The sequence below is a fragment of the Rhododendron vialii genome, chromosome 9a (genome assembly GCF_030253575.1).
Source record: "Rhododendron vialii isolate Sample 1 chromosome 9a, ASM3025357v1".
Taxonomy (NCBI): Eukaryota; Viridiplantae; Streptophyta; class Magnoliopsida; order Ericales; family Ericaceae; genus Rhododendron; species Rhododendron vialii.
The window spans coordinates 1,384,214-1,397,606 of record NC_080565.1 but is presented as its reverse complement, the minus strand read 5'-3'; the positions used below and the strand labels follow the sequence as shown (position 1 = coordinate 1,397,606).

The following is a 13,393-nucleotide window of genomic DNA, read 5'->3' as shown; positions in this document are numbered from 1 at the left end:
AGGGTTCGGAGGTGGGAGATGGTTAGAAATCCTGATTGCAAACGAAGCAATCCCTTCATCAGCAAACATTCCACAGCTATGGAGGTAGAAATCCTGGTTCAGATACCAACTACAGGTAGAGTAAACAGCTAAAGGATGATCTGGTAAACTTTGGTTAAGATACGAATTACATAAGCAGGCTCTGGTGTCATAACCATGCCATCGATAACTACGTTGCCACGAATTATTTGAACTTTATGATCAAAATTTGCATCATCTGAAAAATAGTGTGATTCATAAATAATACCTGCCCTTCAGATAAGAAGTAAAAAGAACACCAGTGAACTAGACAGGAACAAATGTGCCAGAATAGTCTTTTCTATTAATCACATTTCTCAAATCACTAACTGGATACAAGAAAATAAGAAATGATGATTACATTTTTGGAACTAACCCAGTAATCACAGTAGCGATTCCTTCCTATGAAGGAAAATAATGTACTTTCCCAAGAGATTCCAACGGAAACTGGAATTCTGGCGTTCAAATACAATGCCAATAACTAAGCCTGAACCTCTACTGGTCTGGGGCCATGTTCAGGTATCAACAAGCCAATACCTTCCTTTTGATTGGATTCGACTGAGCTTTGATATCTGTTCAGATATAAAGGATTTGATGTCAAGACCCTCAAATCCGAATTCCCTATTATTTCTAAAACTTCTGGCAATCCGTCAACACATCCCTTTGACATACCCACATCTATCCGAATCGCCCGATTTTTACAAACCCCGTTAATTCCACTCTCTTGAATCGTATGACCCATGATCATCCTCTTCGCACCAGGAATTGTCCTGAGGACATGTTCAAGCATAGAACAATCGCAATTTTTCGCCAATTCATTTGAGAACCTCCTTAACCAAACAACAGAATTACTCCCACGGATTAAACCAGAAGGAACAACTCCTTGTTTCATTCCACTGATCCAATTCCTCACTTCCTCATTAATTCGATCCAAACCGTAAGTGACATGATTTGGTAACAGCCCTCCGTGAACAAACACAGACTCGCCAACAACAGCAACAGTCAAATTGTTTGCCAGAAATCGACTTGAAATCGGGCCTTCTGGTCTCAATGCAGCAATTCTAGCCCTGATTCCATCAGTGATTTCACTTTTAACATTAGGGAAAACTGAAGGCAGTCCACGAAACGGATCCTTTGGTTTCTCCAACCCATTACAGAGACTCTTCATTGAATTGCCTATACAGTACCAATCAGCCCAGACCTTAAATTCATCGAGACCTGCCTGAGTAACGTATCTGAAATAGATTATGTAAGTTGAATGTCAAAAGCACTACCAAAAAGATTTTCTGGCTTTTCTTTCATGCAAATTGTAAGTTTATGCAACTTAACTTTTGGCAAAATATGAAAAATCGAAAACAAAAGTAAAAAAGGTAACAAATCGAAACTTCTCAAAAATCAGTTTGTTTGAGCTTTTCTATTGTTTTTACCTCAGAAAATGCTCTCGGCAGAGATCTCCTAATATTGAACTAGACACAAATGGCATTCTGAGCCGTGCAACACGTGCATTGAATGGCCCCGAACGCAAATTGGAAACATAAGAATAATATGGCCCAAGATTTGAAGAATGTGCCATAAAACCCAAACATCGAATAACAACAACAAAACTTGGGAAAATTTGACTTGTCCTCAAGAACCAGAAAAGAACAAATTATCGCAAAATTCAAAAATCTAACTCAGAACTTTAAAGTACTATCAGAAAAGACAACAAAATCCGCAAAAGTCAAATTATGAAGGAAAATGCTAACCACAACCTTAGGGAGGTCGACAATGTGTAAAAAATGCATCGATATCCGAAAAAGTGCATTGATGTCCGGGGAAAATGTCCTAAAATTTCAACTTGTTTTGCATCATAGTATGGGTGTGTTTCCACTAATATTTTTGGTCCTTCATGCTAATAGGAATAGCCAACAGTCAAGTTGTCTTCGCTAAATGATATTATAAGTGATGGAGAATGACCTGCCAAGAAACCCGTAAAAGCATGGGTTTTAGTTCATTTAGCTTACAAGAAACTCATCCTACATTGTATACCGTGTAGTGCGCGCTAGTGGGTGGTTAGCAATCAGCAATGTCCAATTACCGAATGTATTCATAAGAAAGTTGAGTACAAAAATCAAACCAATTTTTAAACTATTTCCAAACACAGCCTAAGCCAATCAACCCAAACCCTTAATTGGGCTGCTTTCTTCTAAACTTATTTGTCCATAACTTATTTTTGTATTTTTATTTAAATTTTCATAGTAATTTTTGAAATTAATCATTCATCTTGTCAAGACGCATCAGAAAAGATAAGAGAAATGGACCAATGTTGAGGAAAAAAATCATATAAGACGACACTTTAAAAAAAAAATTGATATTTTTTCGTCTTTAACAAACTCTTTTTTTTGTTGTTTTTGGTTATAATTTTTTATTTTTCAGACTTCTCTCGTTGAGACACATATTAATCCCAAAAAATATAACACAAATCCAAAAAAAAAAGCGAACAAAACACACCAAATGAAAAAAAAAAAATTTTCTCAAGAACCCAGCCTTAATATTACTTCCCGCACCTGAAATCCCCATCTATGTTCATGATCTCGTGATTCCCATTCATCGTCACCACTCTTCCCCCACACTTTACCGCCTCCCTCCTCAGCTTCTCCAGAAAGTAAAGTATCTTCAGCTCCTCCCCGCCTCGATCGAGCACGTCTCCGACCTGGACCAGCGTCGCCGCGCCGCCAGTCCACCGGCCCGACGCGTCGATGAGGCCGGCGAGGGTCAGGGCTTGTCTGGACTTGTGGAGGTCGCCGTGGAGGTCCCCGATTGCGACAAGGCGGTTTGGGGAGGGGTATGTGGTTTGTAATGGAGGTGGGTTAGGGTTATTAGGGTTATTGATAGGGTTAAGGGGGTTGGGGGGTAAGAAGAGGCCGCCGCTGACGGAGAAGTCGACGAAGGTGTCGACGAAGGAGGAGAGGAGGTGGGGGAGGGTTTGGCATGTGATGGAGGTGGTGGGATGGTGATGATCTGTTGTACTTGCCGTAGTATCTGCTATGCCTACGCCCGCCATGTCTTCTCTCTCTACAAGTCTTTTCTGCAGAGAGAGAGAGGGAGGGAGAGAGGTTCCGTTCCGTCTTCTTTGGTATATAGTCAAGGCGACTCAAACTGTCAACAGCACGTGCCAGATAGGAGTGGTAAATTTGTTTTTACTTTTTCAGAGATGGTAGATTTAAAATAATTTCTATATATCGTTGATTTCGGTTATTAATCGTTTAAATTTTTAAAAAATATTTTGGAAGAGAATAAATTCTTTAAATTTAAATTAAAGAGTCAACTTGGATATTTAGTTTTGTGTTATCAAATTTAAAAAAATTATGCACAAAAATACTTGATATTTTTAAAAAATTATCCGTCTTTTTTGTAGTGTACTCTCGGCTAGAAACAAAAATAAAAAATTATGTGAAAATCAATTACTATCGAGAAACTTTAGCCTCTAAAAAAATTTAACATCTCCATATAAGTAAATAGTGGAGCTACCATGACAACTGTTCATCGACAACTTGAATGCACTTCGTTGGGTTTGATTGTTTGATCAATTTATTGTTGATGTACTCTTCATTTGATATGGATGGGTTATTGTCTCAATCGGTGTGCAATCAGTTATATTAGAGGCACACAATGAGTTGCAATCCTTATTATTGGTGAAATTCTTACTCTTCAAAAAAAAAAATCTAAAAGCTCACAATTAATTCAGGCTTAGTTTGGATGACCGAAATTTTGAGTATCAATAGAAATGTGATTATTAGAAATCAAATTCCTAGGAATTTTATTGAGTGTGAATAGGAATATGATTCATTCCTAGAAATACAATACATGAAGTAATTTCATTTTCGTATTTGGATTAATTCAGTAATCTTATGTCGGAATAAATTATTTTGAAAATTTATCAAAGTCAATATTTCCTTTTTTTAATTGATTGACCCATTAATCTAAGTTTCCCACGGTGTAAAGGATGGATCATATTCTCACTCAATCTGGTAATGTAATTCCAGGTCAGATGTGTTGTTAAGAATCACAATCCTATTCCTATCTTTCCCAAACATGGGAATCTTGAAAATGTGGCATCACATTCCTATTCTTGTTCTTTCCAAACGTCGGAATTATGACAGTATGATATTACATTCACATTCCTTCTCAAAAATTTTGCCATCCAAATGGAGCCTAAGTAGAATTTGCCTCAAGCTTAGAATTGATACACGAACAAAATCACTCATGTTTAAGCTTGTGTTAGCTCGTTAAAAATTCATTCAAGATCAATTAATTGTGCAAACTTCCAACAAATGAAATTTGAACATATTTTTGAAGCCCATCAAGCTTTCAAACCAACCAAAGCTCAAACAAACTATAACTCGGCCTGTTCGATATAGTATGATGCTTAAAAAATTTAAGCGAATTGAGATCGGTTTGTAATGAGTGTTTACATATACACACGAAAAGGGGTGCTCCGATCAAGCACCCTACACACCTCGGATGACGTTGATTCCCGCGTGGGGCCCCTCGGTTTTTTTTTTTAGAATTTTTGGACGGCTCGGATCGGCCGTCCGGTGGCCGGAGACGGCCCGCCGGCGGCCGTCGGTCCGAATTCGGTCCCCCAATTCGGTCCCTGTAGCATTTTTGTTAATCTAGCCAATACAAACCAAAAATGCTACAGGGACCGAATTGGGGGACCAAATTCGGACCGACGGCCGCCGGCGGGCCGTCTCCGGCCACCGGACGGCCAATCCGAGCCGTCCAAAAATTCTAAAAAAAAAAACCGAGGGGCCCATTAACACATTAACATAGATTAAACATTCATTTGCGACCGATTTGTCTCACAAATGAGATATGGAGCGTCTAAACATATTTTTAAACTTCATTTTCGCTAAACTATGGACAATCATATTTTCATAGATTTCTAAAGAGGTCATTCTCCTCACATACATTAACTTCCTCTAAAATACTACTCCTATTTAGCCGAAACAAACTATTGGCATTAGGGCTCCATTTGTTTGGGCGTAAAATATTTTCCGGTAAAATATTTTACCTATTTTTCAATATTTGAAAGTGTAAAAATGAGGAAAATATTTTACATGTAAAAATATTTTTCATTAATTGGATGAAAATGATTAACCCTTAAATCTTCCATAAGTTATTTTTCGAAATGAACCCGTTGCCTTCTACTGCAATTCTCACTGTTCAGTTTCCTCGATCGTAAGTCTTGACTCACGTTCAATTTCAATTTTCTCAAATTTCTCCACCATTTAAGTCCCCTCTCTATCTCTCTACATTAGTTTGTCGATTTCTAAAAATAATTTTTAAATGCTAACCAAACACTAAAAAATAAAAGTTTAAAATTTTTTTTCTGAAAAAATATTTTTCATGGAAAACAATTTATATTGTAAAATATTTTACAAAACAAACGGAGGCTAGCTTCCATTAGAGCATCTCCAATCCATCCAAAATAGAGGATGGATGTAACACATTGAGGAAAAATTTTGTAATTTATTTCATTTTTTCTTCACTTTTTGTACTTTTTGGGAGAATCTTTGAGGGACCCATCGTCCTTTTTAGAGTTTTGGAGGAATTTTGTACTCCAAATTTACTTTTGATCCTTCATTTTTAGAGGACCAAGTTTACTTTTAGAGGACCAAACTCTAAAAAGGACGGTGGGTCCCTCAAAAATTCTCCCAAAAATTACAAAAAGTGAAGAAAAAAGAGAATAAATTATAAAATATCCCCTCAATGTGTCACATCCATCCTCTATTTTGGAGAAATAGAGGTGGATTGGAGATGCTCTTAGACCGACCAAGTTACTTGATTTATGAAACGCCACGTGTAGCAGAAACCCTAAACCCTCTACCAAGAAAAACCCAGAGAGAAGCACCCAAATCCGAACTTTCCCTTGAACCCTTCTTCTCCCACCCACCCATTCGATCGATCGATCGAGAGAGAGAGAGAGAGAGAGATGGATCGCATAGCAGCAGCGGAAGAGCAAATAGTGACGGAGAGATTGAGGAGAAAGCTGAACGATGTTAACACAGCCGCTCAAACCCATCTCTCTCCTGTCCAAGACCACGTCAATTTCACTCTCCAGGTCCCCTCTCTCTCTTTCTCCCTCTCTAAACATCCGCTTTCTATGTATTTATGCACTGATGAATCCTCAGGTTGAAGCACCATACATTATTCAGATAATTGTTTAAGATAATTACGAAATTATGAGGGTTAACCACCAAATTAAAGGAGTTCTTGCCCTTGTTCCATTATAGCATCGTCTTAAGCCATGTTTTTGGGTGTTTAAAAAAGTTGTCTTCGAAAATCTAAGCAAAAGCAGCTAGGTCCTAGCTAAATTTTCCGAGTTATTATGTCCCTGTTATTTTTTTGCTTTGTGGATTAATGGGAAAGAGAGTGGATCGAAAAATGATGGCTTTTAGCTGTGCTATGTAAGGGCTACTTTTTGGTGAGGTTTTTGGCTGAAAAGAACATGAAAATTTTGAACTTTTTGGTGTTATTATTCTGGGACGTGACAAGGAGAATTGTGAAATTTGAGGGTTAGCCCTCAAATTGAAGGAGTTCTCACACCCTTACTCCTGTATAGCATGATCTTAGTCTACGTTTTGGGTGTTTAAAAAAGTCGTCTTTTTTGCTAGAAAATCCAAGTATAAACAGCTAGCGCTAAGTTGTTTGCGTCGTTACTTTTTGGAACACGATGAAAGGAAGGGTAGGGAAAAGAAGTAAAATAAGTAAGAGGGAAATTAAAGGGAAGTTAAACAAAAAATGGAGAAAAAGTTTCTCTTTCTCTAGGAACCAAACCGAGATTTTTTACATATTTATTTTGCTTTGTAGATTCATGCCATCTTAGGTGTATTTTTGGTTGTCAAAGAACAGGAATTATGTAAACTATTTGGTTTTAAAGCTTGCTTCTTTTGACCTACCAAACACAGCCTTATTTTATAGTCAATGTTGCCAAGGGATGTCTAGTTAAGTATTTCATTGTTTGTCTCTCTCTCTCTCTCTCGTTGGTAGAACTGGATGTTTTTCTTCAAACTTTCTTGGCAAACTTTAAATCCTGAATCTGTCCCTGCATGATGTGTGTTGTGTAACTCGTTGTTTTGAATGTTCGCTGCAGCAAGCATACTTCAGATGCGCGTATGAGTGCTTTGACCGTAGTAGAACCCAAGATGAGATCAACAGTTGTGTGGAGAATTGCAGTGTCCCAGTCATGAGAGCCCAGAATCTGGTTGAGAGTGAAATGGCCAAGTTTCAGGTAAATGCAGTGTTTTATCTGGATATTGTGTGAAGCTTGAAGAGAAATTTTTGAGAATCGTTACCACCACCAATTTATGCTTGTTTGAACTAGTTAGAACTGTAGACAATCTTTGGCCTTAGCTGTTCCTTTCCCCATTCATAGTTCCATTTTTCCCTATGTGTGCATGCACAAATGTGAGGGCTACCACTTTGTGCTTTTAATGCCAAAAGGTTATGAGTGTAACCAATCTATCTCTTGGAGACTATTTTTTGCATTTAGTAGTTGGAGGTATAGATTGCAAACCAGACATCACGTCTAAAACAAGGGGTGCTAGTAGGGGTGTAAACGAGTCGAGCCGAACCGAATATTGGCATGTTCGAGCTCGGCTCGAGTTCGAATCGAGCCGGGAAATCTCGGCTCGAGTTCGAATCGAGCCGGGAAATCTCGGCTCGAGCTCGGCTCGACAAGCATGTACAAAGCTCAAGCTCGGCTAGTTAGTATTCGGTCTAGAATAAACGAGCCGGCTCGGCTCAAATTCGTTAACTTTTCAGCCTTAATATTGAAAATTTGGCTAAACGAGCCTAGTCGAACGGAATTTTGGCATGTTCAAGCCGAGCCGAACCTATATATTTTGAGTCGAGACGAACCTGTTCGTGAACCTATATATTGACATGTTCGAGCCGAGCCGAACCTATATATTTCAAGCCGAGACGAACATGTTCGCGAACTTGTTCGAGCTGAGCCCTACTAGGTTCGAGCTCGGCTCATTCATCAAACGAGCCACAAAATCGAGCTCGAGCTTGCTCATTTATCCTTCGAACCGAGCCCTTACCGAGCCAAACCGAGCCGAACTCGCGAGCTGCTCAGCTCATTTACAGACCTAGGTGCTTGCCAACATCTTGGTCTTTCCCAGACCCTATAAATGAAGAGGGGTGCACTTTCTTTGAAGAAGGCAACTGGGTGCATTTTTTAGTTGTTTATATTTCAATTTTCACAAGTACGTCACTTGCTTGAAGAAGGCAAGGTTAGTAAAGCTTTGATGGCTTGAATCATTCTGAAGATAGTGTTTTGGCCATGCAAATGAATACAATGGGAGAGAATGATTTATAAGTACAGAGTATACTGTATACAGAGGTCACACCGTGTGCATAAGGCTCCCACTTGCTATGATTGGCATAGGGCTCCCACTTACAATAGTTTATGGAAGAGGTAGTCTGTAGGCTTACTCCAAGTTTTGGATGGAAAGGTTTATCTTAGTGACTTGAATTGGTTGCTCAATATTTGGAGTGGAAACATTGTCATTGTGTTATGGCATTGCCTCTATCCTAAGAAGCACACATAAAGACATGCGGACATGTCATTTCTCAAAAAATTAGCGCACAGACACGTTAGGGACATTCTGAACATTAAATAGTGCAATATGTTCTACATACAAACATTGTACATTTATCTAGGAATTCATATCAAAGTACAGAACAATTTTTTGTAAAAACGGGAACCCAAATATTTGTGTCCAACATGTATCTGGAGGGTGAACCGGTGGAGTATCATATTTGTGTCTGACATGTGTTGGACACAGACCCGTGGGGCCTGGTAGACGTGTCTATGTTTCTTCGCCTCTGTATATACATCAAGAGTTTTAGTGGCATTGAGGCAATGTTCCATGGCTTGCATTTTCTCTTTATTTTGTCTTCATTAGGTTGAAGTATACTAGTGCTAAACTCTGAAGATTCTAAATTTAGAGCCCCTTAGTCATAGCAGTTCTCCACCATGTCCCTATTCTTTTTAGAATTCCCGTGTCCCGTCTTACATAGCTCACAGCATGGTAATTCAGCACATGGAATGGAAGCATGTTCAAGAGAAAACGACAGTATCATATCCATGTGCAAATGTGACAAAATTTACCGAGTCAGAGTGAGGCTCAACGTTGGTTGTAAGTTAGATTCATTGTAAATCTGTTAGATCTGTTGCCATGAACTTTGAACATGGTTAGCATGAACAGCCCTGTGGATTCAGAAAAATGTTACCTTATCCATTCATGCTATTCCTCTTAATGGAACCAAATGGATAATAGATAAGGCAGTAGGCTAAGAACAGCCAATTATAGACACTTCTTTCACTTTTGTATTTTTATTTTGTTTCTTGGGATTAACCCATTATCTCTCAGGAATTGGGATGCAAATTACAACACCTTTAAGTCTATAAGTGTAACCCATTCCTTTTCTTATCTTGTGTAATCTAACTCCACTTTTGAAAATAACCCGGTTCTTTCTTACACAACTTCTTCCCGAGTGTTCTGAAAACTTTTTGTTTGAAGTGTGTTGTAGCTATAGTATTGTAAGCTAATACAGCTTGTGCATATTATTTGAAACATCTTTTCTGATGCCTCCAGGAAAGAATGAACAGGTCTCTGATGGTCTGCCAAGACAAATTTGAGGCAGCCAAGCTCCAACAAATCAAAACTGATGCAATGAAGGATTTGGAGTCATGTGTTGACCAGTCGGTACAAGACAGCATCAAGACCCTGCCACATCTTGTCGGAAGATTGAAGGCCTCTCTCTCGATCAGCGATTAGAACAACATACTCGTGTATTATCCATCAAACTACCCAACCGTGCCTTATTTTGTTTCATTAATTTTTATGCTCTGGTTACCAATTGGTTTACTTCTATTTTGTAACGAGGCAACACAATGAATTATTCTAGCCCTCTGTGTTTGATCCCACTTCATTAACAACCGTGAGGGAGCAAATAGGATAGAAATCGCAACTTTTAGATGTTGCTTTTGTTGACTTGGTTACAAATTATGGCAGCAGTCTGATAAGATTGTTGCCATACAATAATTTCAAATGCTGAGCCTGCTAAATTTGTGTTGATTGGCTTAGGATTTTCGTTTTGTGTAGACACCCTGTTCTGAACTATCCGGATAAACCTATATTACGGTCTTTTTATTCCCCCAATGATGATTGAAGGTCGAGAACATTCCAAGGTCGATGACAGGTCTTGAGCTTTGAGCTTTGGACATTCCTTGTTTAAACCTTTTTGAATTCCATCCTCAAACCCTTCGAGCCAGATGGTCTCAGCAAAACCATACTTGCTTACGCCAGTGTTCTCTTGGCGTGCGCTAGTGAACTGTCACGTGTCGATCATCGACAGTTGACTCAGTTATCACTGGCGCACGCCGGTCAAAAAATGGCTCACGCCAGTCAAGCCCAGTCAAATCAACTTTATTCAGCCACATAGATGAGACTTTTGTGCCACCCTGACGTGGGCTACAGTCCTCCCGATGATTACACTCGGCAGGGACGTTCCCCCTCTCTCCTACACCTTCCATCAAGCCAAGTCCCATGTATTTAATGCATGAGAGGCTCCCCCTTAACCAAACCAGCCCTAACCCAACTAGTTAAGGCCCTTCCTCAGTCCCTCTCTCCTCTATAAATACCCCACCTCATTCATTTGCAAGGGGTTAGCCACATTAAAAAGTCTAATCCTTCTTGTTCTCTCCTCTCTTGCTTTCTATCTCCCCTCCTCCATTGAAAAAGAAAGGAGAGAAGCCCACTTCCACACACCCTATTGTCATTCAGTCACTATCCAACTTCCATCTTCAACCTCAAAGCTCAACTCCACCTTCAAACCTCAACATGAAAAGATATACCACCTTTGTGTGGCTTTCTGTTTTCGACTCCTGAGAGGGACCAGTAAGGTCCAGGCTAGTAATCAATACTAGTCTTGACCTTAAACTGGTAAAATATAATGATCGTGTGAGATGAACTATGGCGCACGCCAGTATCATCATGCCGTACGCCGGTCCTGGTAGTATGTGCACTACTGGTGTGGGGATCATTGATCATCCATTTTTCTTGCTTACATTTCTGTCATCACCCTAGCATGTTAATAATCGGTTTTACAACTTTTCGTATCCTAGAACTGTTTAGTTGTTGCACTTAATATTTGTTCATATCTGTTTTAGAGGGTCTCTGGGATACTTTCTGGTCATGTTCCAGAGCCCAGATGATGCAAAGCCAAGCACTGGGTAAAGGTGGGGTAACTGGCGTACGGTCTCATTTGACTGGCGTACGGCGGTTATGCCAAGATCCAGTGGCTGGCCCTTGCATCTTAGTTTAGTATTGGCCTCTTTTATGTTCCCACACTGTTTATGGGGTGTCCCGTTTATTTTCATGGCTTAAAGCCATTTCATTTGTCTGTAATTATATAACCGCTGACATATTGACTGCATGGTTTGTCCTGGGTGTGCGCTGATCCATTCTAGAGCCCAGAGGGTTGCAAACAAAGACTGTGAGTTCATGGTAAGTGTAGTACGCCAGTGATGAGGTGGCGTGCGCAGGTTGCGTTAGTATGTAGTGGCCAGGCCGGTGCATACTGGTGCGCTACCTGCTCACATCCCTTCAAAGCAGCATACTCCACCCTACTCAAACTGCTCTCAGTACTTATTCTCAATCTATGTTTATTATTACAAGCAAATCATCCGTAAACATTTTATCACATAACTGCAACTTGTTACAGTTTTAATCCCCATTAACTGTTCCCCTCTCTAGTTGGCTAAAAATGATTAATGAGAGAAAAATGCAAACGTTTTACAAAAATGTCCGAGTAGAGACCGATCTCCGGATTGGGCGAGAAGGGTGCCATAAAACCCTTCCCCTCTCGTAACCTGGCTCCCGAACCTCAGATATTGAAGGTGACGACGGACCGGTCTATCCCTTTTCAAAATCTAACAAACGTAGCAAACGTTTTCGAGTTCGGTTCTTTGGGTGCATACCGCGAAAACCCGAGTGGCGACTCTAAATCGAAGCGTTTTGCCGCGCTTTTCAAAGAGGGCCGCATCCGATTTTAAAACAAAAATAGAAGATTTTGAATTTTGCTCGTGTCTCTGCTGGTTGTTAATAACTGTTGATGAATATCGCTGGGTGCGAGTAGGCAAACATAGCTTTTGGATTGACCTCTGTACCTAGGTTTTTTTTTTTTTTGATTAGCCTCTGTACCTAAGTTAGAGCTATCAGATTTTAGTAATAATTCGGAAAGTCTATGGGTACATACATTTATGTACATACACACGTACATACGCACATTAAATCTGTCTCGGGTCTTATAAAAATGATCCGAACCGTTCATTTTGTTCAAAATGGTTTATTTACGGTCCTCGTAAAAAATTAACTCAACCCGATATCTATAAAGGCATTTACTATACATCCAACTTTTCTTTAGAATTCAGGTCTGGATTCTATAGCAAAAGTGGATGTTTCGTAAATGCCTTTATCGATATCGGGTTAAATTAATTTTTTACAAAGATTATAAACAAATTATTCTGAACAAAATGAGCGGCTCAGATCTTTTTTGTAGAACTTGATACGGATTTAAAATGCATATGTACGCGATGTATGTACATGAGTATATGTACCTATAGCAACACTCTTTAGTATTCCCTCATGAAACAAAGCTGGAAATGTTCTCTCTCCCTGTGTTCGGATCATGGATTTGTAAAAATGAAAACAAAATGAACTAGATCGCATGGTCATGGCCCTACGGGCGAGCTAGTCCATGGCGGCTATATCTCTCTAAGAGCATCCGCAATGGGAATAATCAAATTCAATAACCAAAATGTGCCACATCAGCATTTGATTATCCATTTAATTTATAATCAAACTTAACAAACTTTACCTCCACTTGGTTATTTTTGCATCCCTATAAAAAAAACCCCCCACAATACGCAATACACCTATGTTCAATTGCAAACGAATTTTAATCACGCACCCGACCACACCAAATTATTCGTCTCGATGAGACGATTCTAATGTGGGGTGTTTTTTAGTTTTGAGTTTGGTTATTGAGTTTTGGTTATTGGTAAAAGTTGTTAAGTTTGGTTATGGAATGAATGGAATTTGACTATTTGCTAAAAGACTTGTAATTTTGCTTATTACAATGTGAGGTGTCTTTTTAGCATTGTTGTTAAATTTGCTTATCCATACCAATTTGCTTATTATAATGTGGATGCTCTAAGAAGGCAACAAGATGAGTAAAGGATCTATATTTTTCTCTGCGGGTTTTCCATCAATTTATT

At 39.2% G+C, this 13,393-nt stretch overlaps 2 protein-coding genes across 2 annotated transcripts; one reads left to right on the top strand and one right to left on the bottom strand.

Annotated features, from left to right (window-relative positions):
• Positions 1-341: 341 nt before the first annotated feature.
• Positions 342-3,179, bottom strand: LOC131300682 (shewanella-like protein phosphatase 2). Its single transcript, XM_058326632.1, has 2 exons — positions 2,604-3,179; positions 342-1,292 (listed from the first exon to the last, which is right to left on the bottom strand). Exons 1-2 carry the CDS (start codon positions 3,098-3,100, stop codon positions 539-541), a joined length of 1,251 nt encoding a protein of 416 aa, XP_058182615.1. The 5' UTR covers positions 3,101-3,179; the 3' UTR covers positions 342-538.
• A 2,744-nt stretch (positions 3,180-5,923) lies between these two features.
• LOC131300684 (uncharacterized) lies at positions 5,924-10,190 on the top strand. Its single transcript, XM_058326633.1, has 3 exons — positions 5,924-6,163; positions 7,196-7,333; positions 9,708-10,190. Exons 1-3 carry the CDS (start codon positions 6,035-6,037, stop codon positions 9,888-9,890), a joined length of 450 nt encoding a protein of 149 aa, XP_058182616.1. The 5' UTR covers positions 5,924-6,034; the 3' UTR covers positions 9,891-10,190.
• Positions 10,191-13,393: the final 3,203 nt, after the last annotated feature.

What these genes read in the sequence shown, in the direction of transcription:
- LOC131300684 (XM_058326633.1), top strand. Translation starts at nt 6,035, where the DNA reads ATGGATCGCATAGCAGCAGCGGAAGAGCAAATAGTGACGGAGAGATTG. An exon ending in ACGTCAATTTCACTCTCCAG is followed by an intron (nt 6,164 to 7,195) that starts GTCCCCTCTCTC and finishes TGTTCGCTGCAG; the next exon opens with CAAGCATACTTCAGATGCGC. An exon ending in GTGAAATGGCCAAGTTTCAG is followed by an intron (nt 7,334 to 9,707) that starts GTAAATGCAGTG and finishes TGATGCCTCCAG; the next exon opens with GAAAGAATGAACAGGTCTCT.
- LOC131300682 (XM_058326632.1), bottom strand. Translation starts at nt 3,100, where the DNA reads ATGGCGGGCGTAGGCATAGCAGATACTACGGCAAGTACAACAGATCAT. An exon ending in AACATAGATGGGGATTTCAG is followed by an intron (nt 1,293 to 2,603) that starts GTGCGGGAAGTA and finishes AATCTATTTCAG; the next exon opens with ATACGTTACTCAGGCAGGTC.